Source organism: Asterias rubens, chromosome 1, assembly GCF_902459465.1.
Source record: "Asterias rubens chromosome 1, eAstRub1.3, whole genome shotgun sequence".
NCBI lineage: Eukaryota > Metazoa > Echinodermata > Asteroidea > Forcipulatida > Asteriidae > Asterias > Asterias rubens.
In genome coordinates, this window is record NC_047062.1 from 17230153 (window position 1) to 17253638 (window position 23486).

Below are 23486 nucleotides of genomic sequence, written 5' to 3' on the forward strand. Positions count from 1 at the left end.
TAGAGATAACAGTTTGTATTGCCGTTACGTTTACGAGTGATTCTAAAGGTATATATATACCTTCCCTTCAGCAGTACATTCATTTTGCACCTACACCCAAATGTATCACCTCTAACCGACATTAGGCTACAAGGACAACAAACTGAAGTCAGATCCTCTTTTGTATTTACTGAAAATCACTGTGTAAAGTCACCTGGAAATAGAATTTTTTTCTTTTCAAACATAAGAGTATATGCTTACGAACAATAACAATTTTTTTAGTAATTGTTTGTCACGATTTATATGTTTAAAAAGTATATAAAGTTGTTTGGGGGGCTGACTCCGCCTACCCCTGTTGTGACGTCAATCGAGGCAGACATTGCCTGCAATGCGTATAGTAAACACACGTGCAAAGTACATGTACGTCCAAGTCGTGAGTTGGTACGTTTCAAAAAGTGTTTTTCTGCATTCAGCCGCAATACACCTGGTCGGCATTGCCGGAAAAAAAAAAAAAAAATCTTTTTTTGAAACGTACAAACTCACGACTTGGTCCGTACATGTACTTTGCAATTGTGATTACTCTACGCATTACAGGCAAAGTCTGCCTCGATTGACGTCACGAACAGCGCCCTCTCGGGTCGGGGTCTACTCTTAAACTTGTAAATAACATAAGAACTGATTTTTTAAAACCTTAGTTAACTGTTTATTCACATGCCACTCATCAAAACACATAATTAGTGACAAAAGCTTTATTTTGAAAAAATATCACTTCCAGGTGACTTTAATACTACTAATACAAGACAGGGAACATGTCGACAAGGATGTTAGCATAACTCACCCCACAGCTACCTAGTGTGTTTAAACAATCATATAAAGAAAACACTCCCTGCTCTTTGTTTGCATTCCTATGACCCGATGAGGCTCACGATCCGGCAATACAGTTCTTTGTTTAAACAAGTACTTCAAATTTTAAAACATGATTTTCTTTAAAGGCACTGGACACTGTTGGTTATAATTGTCAAAGACCAGTCTTCTCACTGGGTGTATCTAAACTGATGCATAAAATACCAACCTGTAAAAATTTGGACTCAACTTGTCCACGCGGTTGTGAGAGACTAATGGCAGAAAAAAACATTCTTGTCGCACAAGTTGTGTGCTTTCAGATGCCTTGAAATTCGAGACCTCAGCTGAGGTCGCTTTTTAACATTCAAATTTTTAAGTGAGAAATTAAAAATTACTTCCTTTTCAAAAACTACTATACTAGAGGGAGCCGTTTCTCACAATGTTGTATACTAGCAACAGCTCTCCGTTGTTCGTTACCGAGTAGGTTTTTGTGCTAATATTTATTTCGAATTATTACCAATAGTAACCAGTGCCTTTAAGTACAACAACAATAATATTCGGATGATCGTGTATTAAGCGTTCAGTCTAGGGAAACGTCTATACCGAAAGAGCCATTGAGCCTGATAATCAATCATTGAGTTTATTAAGTAAACCTTATACTATTTGCTGAGGTCTCACCCTTCATCCATCCGGCCATGGTAACCATAGAGAGCGGCACTCTCTGTACGGACTTCAGCTAAATGTATATGACCCTTATGTTTTCGTGTTCACAACAGATAAAAATATGTAATTTTGAGTCGGCCATCATAACTAATAACGCTTGTATGGCCAGGTATATTATACAGTTCTGTGCGAGAACAAAATACCAAGAATACAACAAACACAGTTGCGCTGGAATTCACTGTAAGAAAGCAGACGTTTACTTGAAGAGCAGAAGATAGTTTTGGTGACTCTGTCCTCTCCAGACTAATTTTGGTTCAAGAGTGCATCAGTTAACGAGTGACGTTTGAACATCATTTCCAATACTAGACATGCAGCAGTCGTCCATCACGTCAAAATGAAAAAAGCAACGGGCAGGCGGGCTGACTATCTCTCCCATCAGAACAAACTGGCAGAGGTGCAGCTGGAGGAGACATCGGCCAGACTCGATAAGCAGCTCATTTCGAAGAGTGCCGCCTACCAGCACGAGAGGAGACAACTCGCCCAAGAGCTCCGGGACTTTGCCCGGGAGAAGAAACGAATGACCCCGCGTTCGCAGTCTCCACCCCCGGACTTTCGGACCAATCTTTCTGGTGGTGCCATCAGGAAGAACTCGGTACCTGCAAAGATACTGTCTTCTACTCATCGCTATCTCGACGTCCCGTCTCACGACACCAGAGGAGGTGGTGACACTATCTCCAGACGCCCGAGAGCCAAGTCCAAGAGTCTGGTTGACCTACCAAATGAACTTGAACTCCTAGAAGCTGGACACGTCGATGATTCTATGACAAGCTACGATCTTCTTCCTCGGGTGAAACGGAGCAGCAACGAGTCTGTTTCAAAAAGCTGGGACAACGGGAGGAAACATTCACTTCAAGGTCTGCACACTTTACGGCTCAGTCCCAGATCACCCACCAACCATCTCCCGCCAATTTCGCCATCAGAAACTAGGAATCACGCACTTCGCAGTCCCCGTGGTGAGTCTGTGGATCGAAGAAAAGGTGAAGTTCTATTGGATGTCCCACGCTGTCCCTCTGATAAAGAGCCTGTAACCGGCCAGCGACATCTTCGACCTTTGAAAATCCAAAGTCGGAACGGGAATGAGTTTGAACGGTCCGCAAAGACTCCAACCTCTCCGCTGTCACCAAGCGAACCGGGAAGAGTAAACTTGATCGGTTCGCAAGACCGCAGTGAGGTCAAACAAAACACTGAAAATAAAATGACAGAGAAACTTTCCGAACACCATCATCCAAAACCGAGCCCATCGTCTCCGAGAATAAGGAAATATCTGGAAGCCGAGAGGTTGGACACATGCACGGAGATTACTGATTCCAGTGGACGTGGGGTTTCACAGATCAACCCTGGAAAAATCATTATAATAAACAGCGAAGAAGGGGAAAGTCTAGAAGGGATGAAGTCAGCAATTGATCAAAGTCAGACAAAACATGAGCCTTACTACCAGGCTGATAACAACTCCGATGAAACTGCTTCCATCAATGCCGAGTCCGTTTTAGAGTCCCATCAAAGACGTCACTCACGGAAAGTCTCGACTGGGTCCCAGCAGATCCATCTATCCACCCATCATGCCCCATCGCAGGAGAGTCTACAGAGGGCGGTACGAAAGGTGTCAACCGACAGTGCTCCCTTGATTAGCATCTCAGCCGCAATCCACGGGAAAGCCCGTAAAGCGGGAACGGGACTAGCCCCAAACTTGACCAACGTATTTCTAGATTCGACCGCGTACCAATCCGGGGATTCCGGGGACGGGAACACCGGGTTGGCTTTGGACTCAGAATCGGTGACGGTCTCTAACGATAGCTCACCGGGGAGAAGGCTATCTCATGGCGTTCCGATGAACGCAGCCGAACGCTCAAGGGAACGGGGGTCGCTGGCCCTGAGGGGAAACCGGGTACGGCAGGAAGATCCGTCGACTGCGGACTTAATCCGGTATTATCAAGATGTTCCGGAGGCGGCAGCATTGGCTGGAATCAGCGTGGAACCGTTGAATCTCTCGGAACTTGAATCTTGCCGGTATTTGAGAAAGTATGTTCCGAAATCAATGAGGGAAGAAGAATCTTTGGTAGAGTGAGGTAGCTTGGATGGAGTGACTATTCCATATTACAGATCGAAAGGAATATTAAAATAAACATTTACAGGTCTACACTATAAAAACTGTAAAAATCTATATGTGACAACACCGACACGGGCTAAGGCATGGCCAGTTATTACGAAAACATGCGCATTCCTTACGGGGTTTAAATCAGGCGGGTGGATCCTAGGTCCAAGCCAAGCCTTAAGCATAGCCTAAGCCAAGCCCAACGAATCCCATAGCTGTGGTTTGAGAAGGGTCCAAGTGTCTTCCGTTGCTTGTTACCAAATAAGGTTTGATGCTAATACTGAGGAATTACCAAACGTGTACAGTGCCTTTAAGTCCATCACTAGTCAATGTTCTACTACCTATATGCATGCAATACATCTTTGGTACCAGGCTAAGTTGCATTATGGTCGACAACTATAGTCAACTTAACAGACCTTTCTTTTGTTTATAAACAAACCGCCTTGGCTTGAATGGACGGCCGAATGTTAGTAAAGCACTCAGTCTTGTTAACGAAATTTAATATTTTCTTCAAACTGTCAATTATTAAATAAAATACCTCCCATAAGCATGATGTTTGCATGTGCAATTCAGTTTTAAAAACTGCAATGAATGTTTTAACCATGAAGCTTTGTATATTAACAAACCATTTGAGAAAAATAATGTAAAAAAATTCAACAAAATCAACTCAATGTTTGAATATTGTGTAATAAATAATAATAATAATAATAATAAGACTTGTAATGCGCACGTATCCACCCTGCTGGGTGTTCAACTTGATTCGAACCTATTGAATCAACCTATTGTTACAAACAGTGGCGATCAGTTTTTGATTTGCATTTATGGCTTTCCATAGTTTTCCAACCTGGGTTAGCAAACCTCAGGCTGTGACGTTGCTAAAAAGGTCTACAGCCCCCTGCTCAAACTTGCTCCAGTTTTTCTCAAGATTCGTATAGAGACTTGCTCAGTCCCTGAGCCTGTCGATGTTGCGCCTTCTATACCAATAGGTTGTTTTTTTTTAACTAGCGTCCCAAATCAAGGCTAAGGCCGTTTTGGGATTAGCGGCTTCCAGACAGCTATGACTCGATTTCCGCGTCATCATGCGTTGAAGTCTGGGAAGTCCTTGTCCAGACACTTATCGTAGACGTAGATGTAGCTGCCAATTCGGTTACGGGCCAAGACCAGACAAGAGCCCACTAGCCAAAGTCATGGTTTCGAAAAGGGCTGACTGGTATTCTGAAGTTTACCCTCAATGTGAACTGCACGAGACTCATTATGGATACCAATGAAAACAGTTTCGCTGTTTTTGCCAGGTGCAAACTTGCGGGTACCTATTAATTGCTAGTAGAGGAATGCGTAACTTAACAGGGCCGTGGTCCGTGTCTGGATCTGGTGTGTGTTTTGTTGTTTAATCAAACAAAGTGCTTCAGTCGCTAAGTAACAACAACGAACTGCGTCTAACCCAAATCATGATTAGAAACCAACCTAGCAATTACCAAGTCGAAATAAACCGCCGTTTTAAAAGTGTTCGCGGATGGGAAGAAACCTTCGATCGGTCATTATCCTGTTTATTTATTTATTTATTTTTATTCTTCGAACTGTGTTAAACGTTAAACCAACGTCGATCAGCCGAATCAAGGACTGTGAGTAATTTATTCACGATACGCAAATCTCTACCGGACAGAGATGCTGGTAGGGAGGGTGATGAGACGTTTGGAAGTGGACAGCCCTACCAGTTGAACCGCTGAAATACAGATGCATTTCAATAGATGACTGCCATTAATCTCGGGTCAACTTACTCTGTCATGATTTATTGAAATAACATTGTTGTTTCCATTGATAAGGATCGAATTCGGGGACTTCATCTTCTCATCAAAGTTCCACAACCAAGAAGAGGAGCGACATAATGGGATTGATACGGCAAGACAACTAACTGTCAATGGACCAAACAACTCCTTGGTGAAAACGCCCACCGGCATATTTTGGGGGTTTTCTCCGAAGAAAAGAAAATGGCCGTCAGGTGCCAATGACGTACGCGTTCCTGTGTGAGATTCGAATGTTGCTGTATTCTAATCCCGTATCATGAAGCTCTGGAAGAAGTCAGTGGTTCTCATCATAGCCCTGTTCATCTACCTTTTCCTCGGTGCCTTGATATTCAAAATTCTGGAGAGCCACAGCAATGAACTCGCCCAGCAGAACTTCTTAGACGCCATTCAGGACTTCCTGGATAACCACACCTGCGTCTCCCAAGACGAACTCCGTGTTTTGTTTGAGGCGGTGGAGAAAGCTCTAAGAGGTGGGGCTTTCAAGATAGATAATGACCCTGACAATGATGATAACCTGGTGGTTTGGGATTTCCCCGGTGCCGTCTTCTTTACAACTACCGTCGTGACCACTATAGGTAAAACAAACAAAGTTATTGTTACTTACAATGTTTAAGAAAGTTAAAACCCTGTGAAAATAAACACCATTAACACCACAACAACAAGAACAACAACAAGAACAGCAACAACAACAACAACAACAACAACAACAACAACAACAACAACAACAACAACAACATCAACTACAACAACAACAACAACAACAACAACAACAACAACAACAACAACAACAACAAACAACAACAAACAACAAAAATAGGCTAACATCAACTACAACAACAACAACAACGACGAAGATGATGACACAACATACAACAAAAACAATAACATCAACACAGAAGAGCATATTTCAGACGGAATAAAATATATGATTGAATAATTTTATTTCAGGCTACGGCAATCTGGCACCGAAAACCTCGCTCGGACGTGTTGTGTGCATGTTTTATGCAGTGGTAGGGATTCCACTCACTTATTGGTTACTATCAGCAGTAGGTGATACGTTCCAGGGCTGTTGGCGGCCGTGTCATGGCCTTATCAGACGGTGTACGAAGAACATCAAAAACAACGCTCTTCGCACCACCCTAGAAGTAGCCATGATAGGGACAGTATTGTACGTCATTCTAGTGGCGCTGCCAGCTCTCCTCTTCAGTTACCTGGAAAATTGGAACTTTTTCCAGAGTCAGTACTTCTGTTTTATCTCCTTGAGTACAATAGGATTCGGTGACTTTGTGCCCGCCGAGCAGACGGACTTGTCCCCACTGTACCGGTGGGTGTACAAACTCGGCACCGTAGCTTATCTCATAGTCGGTCTGAGCATTCTATCTGTGGCCTTTAAGGGATTCCTGAACTCGCAACAGTCAACACTTAACAAGTGGAAGGCCAAAAAGGCGGCCAAAAAGCTGATGGAACTCCAGAAGCAACAGCCGCAGCAACATGCTTCCCCAAGCGCTACAATAGACACAAGTAACGGAGTGGTCAATACAACGGCTTGCTTCGATGACAGTTTAGACTGACAGATTCAAAATGAACTTATCACAAACCGACATCAAAGGCACTGGACACTATTGGTAATTACTTACTTTATATAATTATTAGCATAAAAACTTGCTTGGTAACGAGCAATAGAGAGCTTTTGATGGTATAAAATACTGGGAGAAACGGCTCCCTCTGAAGTAACGTAGTTTTTGAGATAGAAGTAGTTATATCTCAGTAAAATATTTGAATTGATTTGAAGTGAAATTACTTATAAGTGAAAGGATTCATTTTTTTTTTAAATCGATTTAGAAAGAATACATTCCCCCATTGAAAAGCACTACGACAGTGGCAATTTGGATGTACAGAAAAAGAAATTGCTGCCAGTTTTAACTGCCATTGTTTCCACCTTTTTTCCCCTTATACACAATGTGCGTTTTGTACATGAAAAGTGCCTTTGATGTACGCACCATTTTTATATTGGGTGCGGGAATGTGTGTTTTTTTATTTTTTTTTTTATTTTAATTGTATGTATTGCAGGTTAGGCCTAATGTATGGCAATTTATCTGGGTATGTCGCTTTAAAATTACTGTTTATTTATAAAAATGTACAAAAAGTTGGGGGAGTGTATCATATTGTTCCATTTGATTGGTTTAATGTTGAGTAATATTTTACCATTTATTAAAGAAATCATTTGGGTTGTTGTTTTGTACCGTTTTCCTATAAAAATTCTTAACTTTAGCAAATGAACGTTGACTTTTATATTTTTAAGCCTTTATACCAAAAACAGTATGATTTTAATATGAGTCGAGGGATTGTCTATAAGTTCGCATAGGGTGAATGGTTTGTTATTCCATAATGGAGAGACAACATTAAACATTAAGTACTGCTTAAAGACACTGGACACTTTTTGTAATTGTCAAAGACCAATCTTCTCACTTGGTGTATCTCAACATATGCATAAAATAACAAACCTGTGAAAATTTGAACTCAGTTTGTCTTCGAAGTTGATGAGAGATAATAATGGAAGAAAAACACACCATTGTCACACGAAGTTGTGTGCTTTCAGATGCTTGATTTATTGACCTCAAAATCTAATTCTGAGGTCTCGAAATCAAATTCGTGGAAAATAACTTCTTTCTCGAAAGTAAGTTTTCTATATGCTTACGACTATTTTGAGTATTTACCAAAATTTTCCACTGCCTTTAAAGATCCCTACTTTTTTAGCATTAATGAGCAGGATAACAGTCACAATTTGCACAAAATGGCGTGGTATTCTGGCTGGTAACTGTAGTTAGCATAATTGTGTTTTTGTTTTTGTGCTTCACCAGCTTTATTAAACTGAACCCACGTCAGAAATAACTATAGGCCCTATATAAGAACCTTGCGCTGTAATAAAAACCCTGTGTTATTAACGATTGCGTAACCATTTGCGTCATTGTCTTAAAAATAAAGAATTCTTGAGGAAGCCACTTATACATTTAGGTTCAATTGGACATCCGGAAAAACGCATATCAGGTAACTTTCATCACATCCCATCCCTGTACCCGTCTTCAATATTAATATAATGCTAATCAAAGGGTATATGTACTTTTTCCTAACAAAAAACACAATGTCCACACATTTACATTAAACTTACACAGTTTGAAGATTATTATAGTAGAAAGCTTCCCTTGAAATTTTACTTACTGAGGTGCTGTAGTTTTTGAGAAATAAGTAAAAGTAATCATTTTCGTCTCAGTTTTAGCATGTAAAAACGTATTAACCAGTTATGCTATGGTTTTGGTATAATATCATAACTGGTTAAGGGGATTTTACATGCTAAAATAATTTTGGTCTCATGAGACCAAAATTATTTTGTGACTTGTTTTACTCATTTCTCAAAAACTACACAACCTTAGTTAGTAATATTTGAAGGGAAGCTTTCCACTATCATTATCTCATTATCTTCAAACCCTGTAAGTTTAATGTAAATCTGTGGACATTTTTAAAACTACCCGAATCCTTTAACAGACATATTTCAATTTAGAGGGCAACAATAACAGTTTCCATTTAATTGATTTGATTCGGTAACATAAACTGATTTTTTGAGCTGGTCGATATCACCATTTATCTGATCCGCACTTCTCGATGATCCAGATTTTATGGATTATAAATCTGACTCATAGACACCCACATCTCTTGCTGATCAATATCTCTTGCTGATAAATATCTCCGGCTTATCACTATCCCTGACTTGTCGATATATCTGGATGATCCATATCTATGGTTGATCAATATCCCTGATTGGTCCATCACTTTTTCTGATCCATATATCTGACTGAACCATACGTCAGTCTGATCCATATATCTGGCTGATCTATATAACTAATCCATATATCTTTGTGGTCCATAACTCTGGCTGAACCATATTTCTGAATGAACCAATCTGACTAATCGGTGACTGATCCATATTCCTGTTTGATCCATATCTACAACTTACTTTAATATCTGTCTGATCCATATCTCTCACTGATCCATCTGACTTACCCATATAGCTGTCTGGTCCATATTTGTGGCTAGTCCATATCTCAAACCTATCTAATTTGTCTGATCCATATTATCTCCGGCTGATCCATATCTCTGGCTGATCCAAATCCCTTCTGATCCAAATTCCCTGCGGATGATCTGTGAAACCGTATGGCTGGATGACCAATATTTACGTCTGGCTGTAATATCTCCAGCCGTCGATTTCATCAAACTCTTCCTAACTTAGCATTAATCTTAGGACTTTATATGTATCCGAAGACGTTATGACGATTGAACCAATCCTAAGTTAGGACTGGTTACTAGTCCTAACTCGAGATAGGATTAATTCTAGCGTTTCGTGAAATCAGCTGCAGATAATCTATATCTCTGACAGATCCGTGGCTCTTATGATCCAAATCCTTACCATACTGATCTACTTCCTCTATGACCCGTAACCCTGGCTGGATACTCCATATCTCTGACTGATCAATCATCCATACGGCTGATCCGAAATCCTGTTAATCTTATAATCTGTAGGATTTGTAACCATGGCTGGTAATGACCAATTTAGATCATTAATGAAAGTGGACACGTTTGGTAATTACTCAAACAAATTATTAGCATAAAACATTTCTTGGTGACGCGTAATGTGGAGAGGTTGATGGTATAAAACATTGTGAGAAACGGCTCCCTCTGAAGTGCCATAGTTTTCGAGAAAGAAGTAATTTTCCACGAATTTGATTTCGAGACCTCAGATTTAGAACTTGAGGTCTCGAAATCAACCATCTAAATGCACACAACTTCGTGTGACAAGGGTGTTTTTTTCTTTCATTATTATCTCGCAAGTTCGATGACCAATTGAGCTCAAATTTTCACAGGTTTGTTTGTTATGCATATGTTGAGATGCACCAACTGTGAAGACAAGTCTTTGAAAATTAAAAATAGTGTCCACTGCCTTTAAACTAATTATAAACAAATAAGAGGAAAATGTGGAAATGGAAAGAAGTGTTTGGAAAAATAAGTAACGAGTCCAAAGGTGGATGGCACCCCACTATTTCCCATGAGTAACAGCAGTCAGACAAAAAAAAACAGGACAAGATTAGACATTCATTAACTGGTAAGTGAATTTCCTATCAAATTTGCTTGTGTAGACCAAAAGAAAAAAAAACATCACTTAGATTTATTTCAGTCACACTATTTTTGTATATATATAACTGTAAAAACAACTTATATCTCCACGGACTCCATTACATTACATATGAATTTATGTCACGGTTGAATGATAATAATATAAAAATTATTTTTATATGTTTGCACTTTCCTTGAGGTTTTTCAAATCCTATCTAACCTTGAAAACCTTTTTTCTCAAACAGCAGCATAATATACAGACAAAGGTAAATCGGAGTGTCTCCAAACAAATTTATAACCAGCACATTTCACAGATTTTTTTTTATTGACTATTGAAACAATTCAGCATCTGAATATTATTATTATAAACTTGAGCGACAAAATCATCACACCCATGTAATAAACGGTCAGAGTGCGTTTCAACTGTGATCATGTGGTTTTGAATAGTGTACCCACTTTATAGAAAAGATGAAACCATGGGTTAAATCCCTCGTACTTTTACCAGTCTTCCTTGGCTACATTTTCATCGGGTCCTCTTTCTTCCTTAAGATTGAGGGGCCACACCAAGTGACCGTGAGGGATGAATACTTCGACTTTCTGCGGCTGTTCGTTCAGAATAACTCGGCTTGCGGGATGTCTGTAGATGACCTTAAAGCTATACTTACTCACGTCAACGTGGCGAAAGCTGAGGGGCTGCTGCACCCCGAGACCATTTTAAATGAAGGGGTGTCCAACGTCTGGACCATGCCGAATTCCATTGTGTTTGCTTCCACGATTGTCACGACCATTGGTAAGTTTTGAAAACTGTGTGGTGTTTGCAGTAGAATGGAGAAACATTGGTTTCGAGAGTAAAAAAACAACCTGAAACTAATGACTATTTGGAAACCTATTTGTTTGGGCACTGATAATTTAAACTTATAGTTTCTTCTATGTAATGATGACAGTTTTTCTGCAGTGGAATGTAGAAACACATTATTGGTTTCGAAAGTAAAAACCAATCTGAAACTGATGACTATTGGAAACTTATTAGTTTAGACACAGATGATTTAACCTTCGTTTCTTCTTTTTAATGATGACAGTTTTTTGCAGTGGAATGGAGAAACACAATATTGGTTTCGAGAGTAAAAACCAATCTGAAACTGATGACTATTGGAAACTAATTAGTTTAGGCACTGATGATTTAAACTTAGTTTCTTCTTTTTAAACAAAGTAATGGTGACAGTTTTCCTGTTCGAAGTATTTATCAGGACCATTTCCTCTAAGGTATAAACATGAATTAAATGCTCACCAGAGTATTATGAATTTCATCAAAGCTTAGCAGAGTCGCTATTTTTCTTTGTCATGCAATATTTCAAATTAGTCTTCCATTGGCAAGCATGCTTATTTAAAACATACATTTTGTGTTATCTCTGTCGTTTCACAGGATATGGCCGGTTGGTTCCTAGAACAGTTGGTGGACAAGTCTTCTGCATCATTTACGCTATATTTGGAATCCCCATGTGTTACTTCATGCTATCCGTAGTCGGCGATACCTTCCAGAGTCTCTGGCACCACTCTAAACGACTCTTCGATAAATCCCTCATCTGCATCCAAGCCAAGAAATCACGTCTGGTGATAGGTGGTCTGGTAACCTGTATCGTTATATGGACGGTTACTATTGCTCTGCCGTCTCTGGTGTTCGTGGCAACCGAACACTGGAACTTCGGTCATGCCCTGTATTTCAGTTTCATCTCAATGAGCACCATCGGCTTCGGAGATTTCACCTTTGGGATCGAACAGAGTAAACCACTGACGACACAGCAAGACTGGATCTACAAGCTGGGTATACTGCTGTATTTCTTGATCGGTCTTAGTGTGATATCAATTGTTTACAGAGGAGTATGGCGGGCTCAACGGGCGCGATTGAAGCGGGCTGGTGCGACAACCCGTCGGTTCTTGCAGAGGGGCGGACGGTATGGAAGCTACTCCCTCGGTGCACATCCCGAGGTGTCCTCTTCGGTGGGTAGCGGTGTCCAGCTCAAAACAAGCAACGACTTGGCTGTGATTCATGAGAACTCGGAAGAAGAGGATCATATGAACGCCGCAATGGCCATGGATGCAATGGAGACGAACCGACGTCGCTCCTCTGTCTTCACAATGTCTTACACACAAGTCATGGGTTTAAACCTGGCTAACTATGACTCGGGCCATTGGTCGAACAATGACTCGCTCATAGAGGAAGAGACCAATGCAACTGTAAGCGAGCATGAATTCTAAATCAGGAAAAAAAAACTAAACTTGAACTGGAAATTTCACTGTAATTGAAGGGTGCCGTGGCATGGCCGGTGGGTTTTTTTTTAGAGCGTCGAGTTCTGATGGTTAATTCATGGGAGTGTGGGTTCGAATCCCGGCCATGACACCTGTGTCATTGAGCAAGATCTTTTACAGTTAGAATAACTGCTGCTCTTTACCCATGGGCTTAAATGGGTACCTGCGAGGGTAGAGGTTAATATTGTGAAGGAAAAAGCCTTGGAATTGGAGCGCCATGGCAGCTCAGGGCTGTATACTCCCAAGCAGGGAGCTGAGAAACAACTAAAGGAATGTTATTGGCCCAGTGAGAAGGGCAGTAGAGGTAAAGTCCATTCAGACTTTATTGTTAAAGTTGCTAATATTAGAACAAGTGATTATTATTATGCCATAAAAGCTGACTGAAGCTGTTGGTTTTTCAATGTCATTATGTTAATCTTAAGAACTGAGAAGTCTCCCGAACAACCGATACATCTATACTCCGCGATACTAAAATAAAGCAAGACAGTTCTCTAAGACCAAACTCTACCTGACAAGTAGATACACACATGGTGTTACCGCAAACCATATATACATTGATACCTCACCATAAAATGCCTCAAATCATATATCATGTTAATATTATTATGCATAACACTATTTCCTAATTTTGATCAATTCTATTAATTTTATCCCCAGTGTAATCGGGGTTTGGGGGCTCGTACTGTGATTTTTGTCTTCAACATTTAAGTTAGGAATAGAATAATAGTTTAAAGTGCTCAGTTAATGTTCACTTAATCATTATGAAGATTATCTAACAAAAAAACAGCAAAAAGTGCCCCTCGTTATTTTGCTGTATTTCATCACCAAAGTGATAATATAAATGTAATGCTATTATGAAATTTCACAACAAAACTTGCAAACCAATTTCCAGAGAGTGTATAGGGGACACATATAAAATGGTGCCAGTCTACAAAAATTAGTATGTTTCGTTTTCCTGCATGCCCTTTTAGTTTTATTTACTATAACTATTTTGTATAACTATCGATCGTGATCTCTCATAATTTAAACAACACTCGTCTGTTACCTCTTATTTTGTGTAGTATATCAATATTTATTCATGTATTTTTTTAATTAATACAGTAATGTGATCATACTTTTCGAAAACTGTTTTTTTTTTTAATAAATGGTGCCAAACAGAAATACAGATGTGGTATTGATACAAATGTAAAATGGTTCTTGCTTTTGTTTTCGGTTTCGTGTTATACTTATTTACTTTGAGAGGGGGCGAGTACTGTTGAGTGGTTTTCCTTTTCTGGTGCGCACATGAGCACCTGTCATCCTTGTACTACGCTAAACCCAATACTTTACATTGTGAGACCACAGGACACTAAACTGGTCCTCTGTCTTTATCCGCAAGGGCAAAGACAGACAGTTCATTGGATAAAATAGCTTCATTGGATAAACGTAAAAGTTTCTATCCTGAGTTCGTATAATATGATTGGTCCGAGGTGATTATAGTTTGTCAGCGTTTTTGTAAATAGTTCGAGTGACAGACACGTACCCCATCCCCCCCCCACACACACCCCACTGTGGCCCCATGCGCAGTCATGACGTCACACTTCATAAAGCACTTAGATTCATCTCAAAAATAATGAGGTGTTAGCAGCACTTTAGTGGATTGTATTGTGCCGCCGCACTTTGCTTACTAAGGTGACAAGGGTGTTTTTCTTTCAGTATTATCTCGCAACTTCGACGACCGATTGAGCTCAAATTTTCACAAGTTATGCATATGTTGAGATACACCGAGTGAGAAGACTGGACTTTGACAATTACCAATAGTGTCCAGTGTCTTTAATATCAATCTTAGCTAATTGTAAATTGAGCCCTTGATCAGTTTTTTCAGAGCTGTGTATTAAAGGAACACGTTGCCTTGGATCGGACGAGTTGGTCTATAAAAAGCGTTTGTAACCGTTTGTTATAAAATGCATAATATGATTGGAAAGATGTTTTAAAAGTAGAATACAATGATCCACACAAATTTGCCTCGAAATTGCGGGGTTTTCCTTTTCCTTTGCGAACTAACATGGTCGGCCATCTATGGGAGTCAAGACTTTGACTCCCATAAATGGCCGACCGTGCTAGTCGACGAGGTAAAAGGAAAACCATGCAATTTCGAGGCATATTTGTGTGGATCATTGTATTCTACTTTTACAACATCTTTCTAACCATATGCATTTTATAAAAAAAAAACGGTTACAAACGTTTTTTATAGACCAACTCGACCGATCCAAGGCAACGTGTTCCTTTACTACAACAGCACCTTCAAAGTTGTTTGGTGCTTTTTGTTGACCTTTTTACTCAGTCTATTATAGCTTGAACCTCTGACATCACATTTCGAGGCTCGTGAGCCTACGTCAAGATCCTGACGGTCACGTGGTTGGGTGTGATATTATTCATTTTGCAAGAATTTCATGCATGAACATGTACTGTATTACATGTATGCTGTGGGTAAAGACAGGGGACCAGTCTAAAACTTCACTCGTGCAATCGGATAAGAACGAGAGTGAGCGATTGTTTCACTCGCACAAACTAGTTCTGACTGTCTTCTAAGTTAAGTAAGTGCGCAACCAAGCAGTCATGCAACCGACGAGCAATCAAGCATAATTTTGTTGTTGTAAATAACAGGTTTCGTGAGGAATTTTAAATTAATACGTCTGACATGTGCATTGGGTGTTTATGGTCTTTCTCAAAGTCTGTCGCTAGACACATTATTTACAAATGTAAATATTTTGGCTCATTATAACTGATTGGTGTGGCATAACTAATATCATCATAGGGTGTCGTTGAGTGCCCTTTTAATACAATAGACCTTTTCGCAAATACCATTGCGCAGGCGCAGACTGTTGAATGAGTTGCATTGTGGGATAGATATGGATCAAATTTGGACACCAGCTAGACCACAATGCACCTAATTCGAAGCTTTACGCGCGCGCCCCAGTATTTGCGAAAAGGTCTATTCAATTTTTAACGAGACACCCTCAAGAGTCCTCTAGATAAACCCATCGTGACGTATAATACCAGCGCCCTTTTAGTTTTATTGCAGTGCAATGACCCCAAAGTATGCTACCAGTCACTTTACACAATTACAACGATATGGCAGTGTTTTTATTTCAGGATATCTTTATCTGGTTTCTATTCTCAATGACTATTGAGGGGTTTGTTTTATGCGTCGGTCCGGCCTGATAAATTTCGTCAGAAATGTTGTTCAAAAGGAGAACATAAAAGAGCAAAGCCCTTAAATGTTAAAAATAAGGAACAGAGAGGAATAAACTTTCGTTCCGTTAAAAGAAATAATTTCGTGGGAACGTTTTGTTTTCTAATTTGCTACATAATCTATTCATGTTTTGTTTGTTAATTGCCCTGAAGGAGCTCCATTATGATGCAATATTAATTAGTATTATATTTAAGGGGGGAAATAGGCGAAATGTTTTCACTATTGCATTAATTATATGGTTTTTATCTTACTTCAACCATATTCTTAAATTCTAAAGCCCGGTTCATACTTCCTGCGAATGCGAATGCGATGCGAAATTTGATGTGATATGGGACGTCACAACTCCTCTTTCGCTGTGATACAGTGCGAACTTCGTCAACATTCGTATCGCAATCGCATTCGCTGGACGTATGAACCGGGCTTTTACACTTATCATAATGGATTGTGGTTAAACTAATCAAATTTAGTCAATACGCCACACACACGCAAACCCAGTCGTTTTGCCGGGTGTGGTAGGAGATTCCCCCGGATATTCTGCCCATCCCCCAATACGGCAAATTGTGTAAAAATTTGTTCTGATAACGCCCTCTGTTGAATCCTCCTCCTTCAGTCCATATTAGTTTTTCATGGGACAGAATCTCCGCAGACAGATTTTCTCAGGACACCGAAACGTGATTTAACAACAGAAAATCATTTGTTGCATTATTGCATTTTGTCAGAAACCGATTCACCTGTCTTGACAATACCACGAGACTCTGCAAAGCGTTACTAAGCAAGGCGAGTCCAAAAAGACCCTCTTTTTCAATGCATTTTCTATGCCTCTTCTGGTTATAGAGCCAGTTTGTGTACGTACAAACCAGGAATGTTGCTTGAAAGATGATTGATTGCGTAACAAGTGCCAATTAAAATATACAACGTTGTTTACGTCTCATAAAACCGGTATAGATAATGATTGCATGTATGGCTACCACCAAATCTGATTTTGTACGAGATGTTTAGGTTTATGGGGAAAATTTCGGCCGCTGTTCGACTTCATGTTAGTTTATTTATTGTATCGGTCAACGGTGACTGATTTTACATAGGCTCGAAAAAGAAAAGAAAAAAAAATTAATATTCTTTATCCCCGATGCAAATTTAACATCTATTAAATCGTTTGCAGTACCCGCTGCTAAAACATAGGATTCGAACTGCCTCTAGCTACCGGGCAACCTCGGTGGTCTAGTTGGTATGACACTGCTCCAGAATTGCAAAGGTCGTGGGTTCGAATCCCACCCGAGTAAAATGCCTGTGATTTTTTCCACAGGACTCGGGAAAGTACTGAGTATACAGTGCGACACACATCGGTGTATACGGGTAAAAAAACCAAAACAAAAACCAAAAAAATAATAATAATAATAATAATAATAATACATAGGCTCGAGTTGAAAGGGTTGAGAGAAAGGACAACTAGGCCTTGTGAATATCACAAGATTATTAGAAATTACAAGTTTTAAGGTTCGTGACCAAGAGCTATAGTTTCAACACCCTTGTCAACCAAATCGGCCTTTACTATCTCATACCGGTATCCGTTGAGTATAGTATTATCTATGTCGTTGAAATGAAAATACAAAGTGATTAAGGTAGAACGGATGGTTCGATTGACTTTAGTGGTATATTCACTTGCCTTCCACTTCTAGAGGGCCCTGGTTCGAATCTAGCTGGGGCATGTGATTTGGGCTTTCAGTCCCCAGTGTTTTCCTTGAAATAGTTTTCTGTGGTTTTCCTATACCATATAAAACTGAAACTTCCTTCCTGATCTTTTCTCCACAGGGCTCTCGGCTATCACAGTGATTTAAAAGTTTGCCTTTCTGTGAGTCCTTGGTTCAACAACCAGAATATTAAATGAAACAAAATATTATGTGGCTGAGTACTAACGTTTAGTACATTATTATTCAGCTGTGTGGATGTTTGTAATGGTATAAACAAAACGGTTCTTCTATGTAATTTTGGATGTTCGTATTGTAAAGCCAGGTTCATACTTCCTGCGAATGAATGCGATGCGAATTTTGACGTCACATGTAAACGAAATGCCATACGTTGCCATGCATCGTCACCAAACGGTTACCCGTATTCCGTAACTAAACGATTTTAAAAGGAGGCAAAAAACAAGAGGGACCGGGTGTTCACATAGTACGTTCTATACACAGTCATTTGTACTCAACAAACCTAAATATTCATTGTTTCGTCACAATTTAACTCCATCTACACATAAATTATAAAGCGGAGTAGAGACATTCAAGGTCGAGTGTCGACGGAGTGACCATGAATATCATGAGCAAACCAATGTAGAATCAAAGAATATAATAATAATAATAATAATAAAGTAGTAGTAAACGTGATATTTGTATACCGTATAATGCAGGAACCTCTATGTATTTATGGTGATTTGCATAGTTTGTCCAATCAACCGTAAAACAACACCAATACAAACCACTGGTATCCATTCAAATTAGTTACAAGTATTGATGTGTTTCGGTACACCCGCAATAATACTTGACTTTCATAAAAAGAGCTATGCACATAATATCATTTACCAGAATAAGGGTTACAAGCCAAAATACCATGTCATAATGTGGTCATCTGTGGACTGGTATCCTACTTATTTAAGATCAACAGAAATGTTGCAGAAGAAATGTTGTAAGTAATTGTCTGCTTAAAGCCATTGGACACTTTCGGTAAACAGTTATGTCCAAGGCCCACACTTCGTGTATCACAACTTCCATAACAAACCTGTGAAAATTTAGGCTCTATCGGTCGTCGGAGTCTGGAGAAAATAATGGGAAAACCCACCCTTGTTTCCGCACGTTTCGCCGTGTCATGACATGTGTTTAAAATAAATCCGTAACTCTCGATATCGAGAATTGATATTGTTTTAATGTTTTCTGAAAAAGTAAAGCATTTCATGGAATAATATTTCAAGAGAAGTCTTTCACCATTACCTTCTGTAAACCCTGTAAGTTATTTGTTAGTCTGTGAACTTTTGTTTCTCTTTACCGAAAGTGTCCAAAGGCTTTACAGAGGCCTTTTAAGAATTTGGGTCCTGGTCATAATAGTGTCATAGTTGGGTCCTGGTCATAATAGTGTCATAGTTGGGTCCTGGTCATAATAGTGTCATAGTTAAGTCCTGGTCATAATAGTGTCATAGTTGAGTCATGGTCATAATAGTGTCATAGTTGGGTCCTGGTCATAATAGTGTCATAGTTGGGTCCTGGTCATAATAGTGTCATAGTTGAGTCCTGGTCATAATAGTGTCATAGTTGAGTCCTGGTCATAATAGTGTCATAGTTGGGTCCTGGTCATAATAGTGTCATAGTTGAGTTGCAGAAGGAAACTGCATTGAAACAATTATTGTTCTACTTTAAGCCACGCCCATTTCAGGCAGGTCTGTATTGCAGTCTTTTCATTGGTCTGGACACCTAAAGAAATTCCTATTCCTCAACACTGTGGATAACATTGTGTGGACATGCGTAAGTCCACATCAAGTCTCTACATTATGTGGACTTCTCAAGTCCATACTTCGTATGTTAAATCATACAAACTGGCACCAATGGTTACCAGAATCCAATAGGAATTACATTCAGCAATTTTATTATTATTTTTTTTTTTTGGGGGGGGGTGTGAAAAAAGGGTTGATTGAACTTGGCTTTCGCATACGCTCTTCAGAACCACACAATGTGTGAACGTTTGTGTGACTTTCTGTAGAATTACACACAAACATATGCCGCACTTGGAGCTGGAAATAGCGAGTTGAAACCAACGGTTGTTTTCAGAACCAGCCTAACTCATTGGAGATAGTCATACAGGATGTTACCGCAAACCTTTCCATATCTTTCTGATGTCAATACTTTTTATAAAGTCCAATTGTGCTGGAAATAGCGACAACTTTGGGTGAGTTACAGATGCGGGGTCGTGTGACGTAATTGGATTAACAACAGGATACCGGCTACATAAATTAATCGACTGTTTTGAGAATTTACGATATTGTACATAAACGGACAGACCAGCATGATGGAAAAATATTTATGACATTGTGAGTGAAGGAACGGGTCTGAGCGTAGTTTTTGCTGTAGTCAAACACTGGTTGGGACCTCTAATTTTCTTCGTCCATGTTGAGACTAGGATGGGAAGTAAGGAATGATAAACACATTCTTCGAAAACTAAAGTCAGTGATCTTCAAATTTCAGCTCGGCAGAGAACAACAACAACAAGCGCGGAGTGCGGATGGATGGGCCAACACGTATCGTAACAATTTGTAAATGATGTAGGTACACAATGAAATTGAACCGGAAACAAAATTGATAACCAGGAAAGAGTTCTTGCATTGCTGATGACGTTGAGCTATGGGGAGCTAGGCCAGTCGGGAACTTTTACTACATATTATAGCTACACTTTCATAAAGAGTTGAAACGAAGACTATCATGGGCTGCAAGAAAACACTCATTTTGTTTGTGTGTTGGATTATTTACCTGTGTCTCGGTGCGTTGGCTTTCATCGCAATAGAGAAAGGAAACCTTGCGACGCAGCAGGAGGCACGTGCAGAGTTCAACGAGGCAGTCGCAGACTTTGCCCGCGAATACTCTTCGTGTGGAGTTACCAGAGACAGTCTGTTGACGTTCATGGTAAACAATGGACGGCACACCCAGACAAGAGGTGTGTTCCACTTTAATGTAGATCCCTCGAAGGGGGTTCAAGAAGAATGGTCAATGACTAATGCGTTGGTCTTTACCTCCGAAATTGTTACTACCATAGGTGAGCATTTAGAAACTTTAATGGTGTCCAGAATAGCATCACACTTTCTCTCTCACTCTAGTAAAGGCTTTCTGATGTCTAAGTAGGATTTGAAACTTTGCATGGTGGAAATACGATATGGAAATGGTTGTGGTAACATCATGTATAATGACTTCTATCTCTAATGAGTTGGGGTGGTTCTGAAAAAAACCGTTGGTTTCAACTCGACGTTTCGATCAGTATGCTTTGATCGTTTTCTGGAGAATACTTCCTCCTTTTCTCCAGAAGACGATCAGAGCATACTGATCGAAACGTCGAGTTGTTTTCAGAACCACCCCAACTCATTGGAGATAGTCATACAGGATGTTACCGCAAACCTTTCCATATCTTTCTGATGTCAATACTTTTTATAAAGTCCTATTGTGCGGGGCAGACATTACACTCTTAAAACGCACATGGCCCAATTTCATAGAGCTGCTCAGCACAAACAAGTTCCACATATTGATCTAGTGTGTCTTCAACGAAAGTAGAACAAGAAGATAAGAATGAATAAAAACGAAACTGTTTCCTATTCCTCTTTTAAAGGTCACGGCACGCTGACACCCTACACCGCCAGAGGGCGTCTCGCCTGCATTTTATACGCCCTCTTCGGCATACCACTCTGCGGCTTCATGCTCGCAGCCGTCGGTGACGCGGCACTCATCCTAGCCGATAAAATCGACGGAGTTTTCCGAAGGCGTCTCCGACTTGCTCTCCTAGTGAACGCTGCCCGTCTCTTCGTCATTGTATTGGTATTCTGGTCGATTACGGTGACGCTGCCAACGTTGATTTACACCAGGACGGAGGGGTGGAACTGGGTCAAGGCACAATACTTCAGCTTCACAGGCATGAGTACAGTCGGCTTCGGAGACGTGAAGGTTAGCCTTCATAGATACAAAGACTCAGTATTATTAGACTGGTGCTACAAAGGTGGCACAACCGTGTACTGCTTCCTCTGTCTTGGTATTGTCTCCACCGTCTTTAAGGTTATGTTTCGGTGGCACAAAAACCACATCCAGCAGACCAGAGCCAGATTCCGAACGTGGAGGCGAAAAAACTGCACTTCTAGAAGACGGTCCTCTAATTTAGCATTCTTGAATACTCAGGACTGACCAAGATCCTAAGCCTCACCCTGATGTCATCCATGCCCGGAGCAGATTGGTGCCGATGATGCCGGAACTGGTCATGGTCGATTCCTCGCAATCATCTTCCGGATGGGTTTGATTGCAAGTCGGGCTTGTGAGAGTGGAGCTGCAGCCCTCCAAACAGCTGCCCACATCACCAGTGACTGCGTTTGTCACACAGTTTGCAACCTGGCCAAATAATGCCTAACTTCTAGTCGTAGTTTAATCTGAGACATACGCATACAACATCTAAGCCTCAGTTAGCAGCTTTTAAATGTTTATCAAAATATAAAATAAACAGTACAAACAACAGTAGAACAACAATATCAGGCGTTACATACAAAAACAATACACCTTGAAAACCCTTTTCAGATTGAAAATGTCAATTACACGAAAGAAGATAGTCTTGGTTCAAACTTCCCTAGAAATTTGTTTGCCTGAACACATGCTCGGAGCGAAATAACGGTGGAAAATAACCTGGTAAATCTGCTGCCACAAATCGATCAAAAGCCTCCTATTAGATTTGGTTTGGCGAGATAAGATAAGACCCAAACTCAGCAACGGGTTGAGAACTGAAAACATTATAAGATTATTCCCCTTATTTTTCTGGTGACTCGGATGACCAATTGAGCATAAGATTTTCTTCACATGATACAATGGTCTTTGACAGTTACAAATGTTGTTCATGAGCTTTTACCTTTGCATTGTTATCCCTTCATTGATGTTTTTATGCGCAGCAATCTAATGGGATACTTTGGGACGCAAGGGGGCAGCAGACCTACCAGGCAAATTTCCATTGTTTACATCGTTTGGAGCATGCGCACATTTCCAAGAGCTATGGATTTACCTTTTGGTAAGTGTGCTCATAAGTCTTTCACTGGGTGCGTTCGTTTAGCTTCCCTGGGTCATCCCCGGTGTGTGGCGGTTTTTTTTCCAGGACGAACTTGGGTAATTATCTGCACACGTTCGTCCTGGAAAAAAAAACCGTCACACACCGGGGTCGACTTAGGGAAGCTAAACGAACGCACCCATTGAAAAGTAGAGGCAAGCAAAGTAAGATGATTTTTGTACAGAAAGTTAAAAGGCAATGCTTATTATGTAAACAACAAAAATCAAGTGTTCTTTTGCCTTTTATTGGCTGTGCCGTAATATCGACATCGATAAGTATCTGCTTTGACGATGGAGCAGTGTGACGTCAACGTTTGCTTAGCATTCGCAAGAACAAACCATTGACCGACTGACCGAAATATATCTTCTGCTTTGACCTCATTCTTAATGGAGATCAATGGCACCATGGAAATGACGTCAGATTATTAGGGCACCTATATGCCAGAGAGGTCAAGAGAGTGCCTTGCTCATTGACCCACCCTGTGCGCTGCGAGCGCGTAGACACGCCTTTCCACTGT

General features: G+C 40.2%; 3 protein-coding genes across 3 annotated transcripts; all 3 read left to right on the forward strand.

The window, feature by feature from the left end:
* Positions 1-5177: 5177 nt before the first annotated feature.
* On the forward strand, positions 5178-7105 carry LOC117297500 (potassium channel subfamily K member 16-like). The gene is made up of 2 exons (XM_033780578.1): positions 5178-6017; positions 6391-7105. Exons 1-2 carry the CDS (start codon positions 5699-5701, stop codon positions 7011-7013), a joined length of 942 nt encoding a protein of 313 aa, XP_033636469.1. The 5' UTR covers positions 5178-5698; the 3' UTR covers positions 7014-7105.
* Positions 7106-11034: 3929 nt separating this feature from the next.
* LOC117295988 (potassium channel subfamily K member 16-like) lies at positions 11035-13459 on the forward strand. Its single transcript, XM_033778821.1, has 2 exons — positions 11035-11398; positions 12032-13459. The coding sequence occupies exons 1-2, from the start codon at positions 11077-11079 to the stop codon at positions 12862-12864; spliced, it is 1155 nt and encodes a 384-aa protein (XP_033634712.1). The 5' UTR covers positions 11035-11076; the 3' UTR covers positions 12865-13459.
* Positions 13460-20607: 7148 nt separating this feature from the next.
* LOC117298566 (potassium channel subfamily K member 10-like) lies at positions 20608-22281 on the forward strand. The gene is made up of 3 exons (XM_033781887.1): positions 20608-20938; positions 21503-21834; positions 22114-22281. The coding sequence occupies exons 1-3, from the start codon at positions 20608-20610 to the stop codon at positions 22279-22281; spliced, it is 831 nt and encodes a 276-aa protein (XP_033637778.1).
* Positions 22282-23486: the final 1205 nt, after the last annotated feature.

What these genes read in the sequence shown, in the direction of transcription:
- LOC117295988 (XM_033778821.1), top strand. Translation starts at nt 11,077, where the DNA reads ATGAAACCATGGGTTAAATCCCTCGTACTTTTACCAGTCTTCCTTGGC. An exon ending in CACGATTGTCACGACCATTG is followed by an intron (nt 11,399 to 12,031) that starts GTAAGTTTTGAA and finishes GTCGTTTCACAG; the next exon opens with GATATGGCCGGTTGGTTCCT.
- LOC117298566 (XM_033781887.1), top strand. Translation starts at nt 20,608, where the DNA reads ATGGGCTGCAAGAAAACACTCATTTTGTTTGTGTGTTGGATTATTTAC. An exon ending in CGAAATTGTTACTACCATAG is followed by an intron (nt 20,939 to 21,502) that starts GTGAGCATTTAG and finishes CCTCTTTTAAAG; the next exon opens with GTCACGGCACGCTGACACCC. An exon ending in TCGGCTTCGGAGACGTGAAG is followed by an intron (nt 21,835 to 22,113) that starts GTTAGCCTTCAT and finishes TGCCCGGAGCAG; the next exon opens with ATTGGTGCCGATGATGCCGG.
- LOC117297500 (XM_033780578.1), top strand. Translation starts at nt 5,699, where the DNA reads ATGAAGCTCTGGAAGAAGTCAGTGGTTCTCATCATAGCCCTGTTCATC. An exon ending in TACCGTCGTGACCACTATAG is followed by an intron (nt 6,018 to 6,390) that starts GTAAAACAAACA and finishes ATTTTATTTCAG; the next exon opens with GCTACGGCAATCTGGCACCG.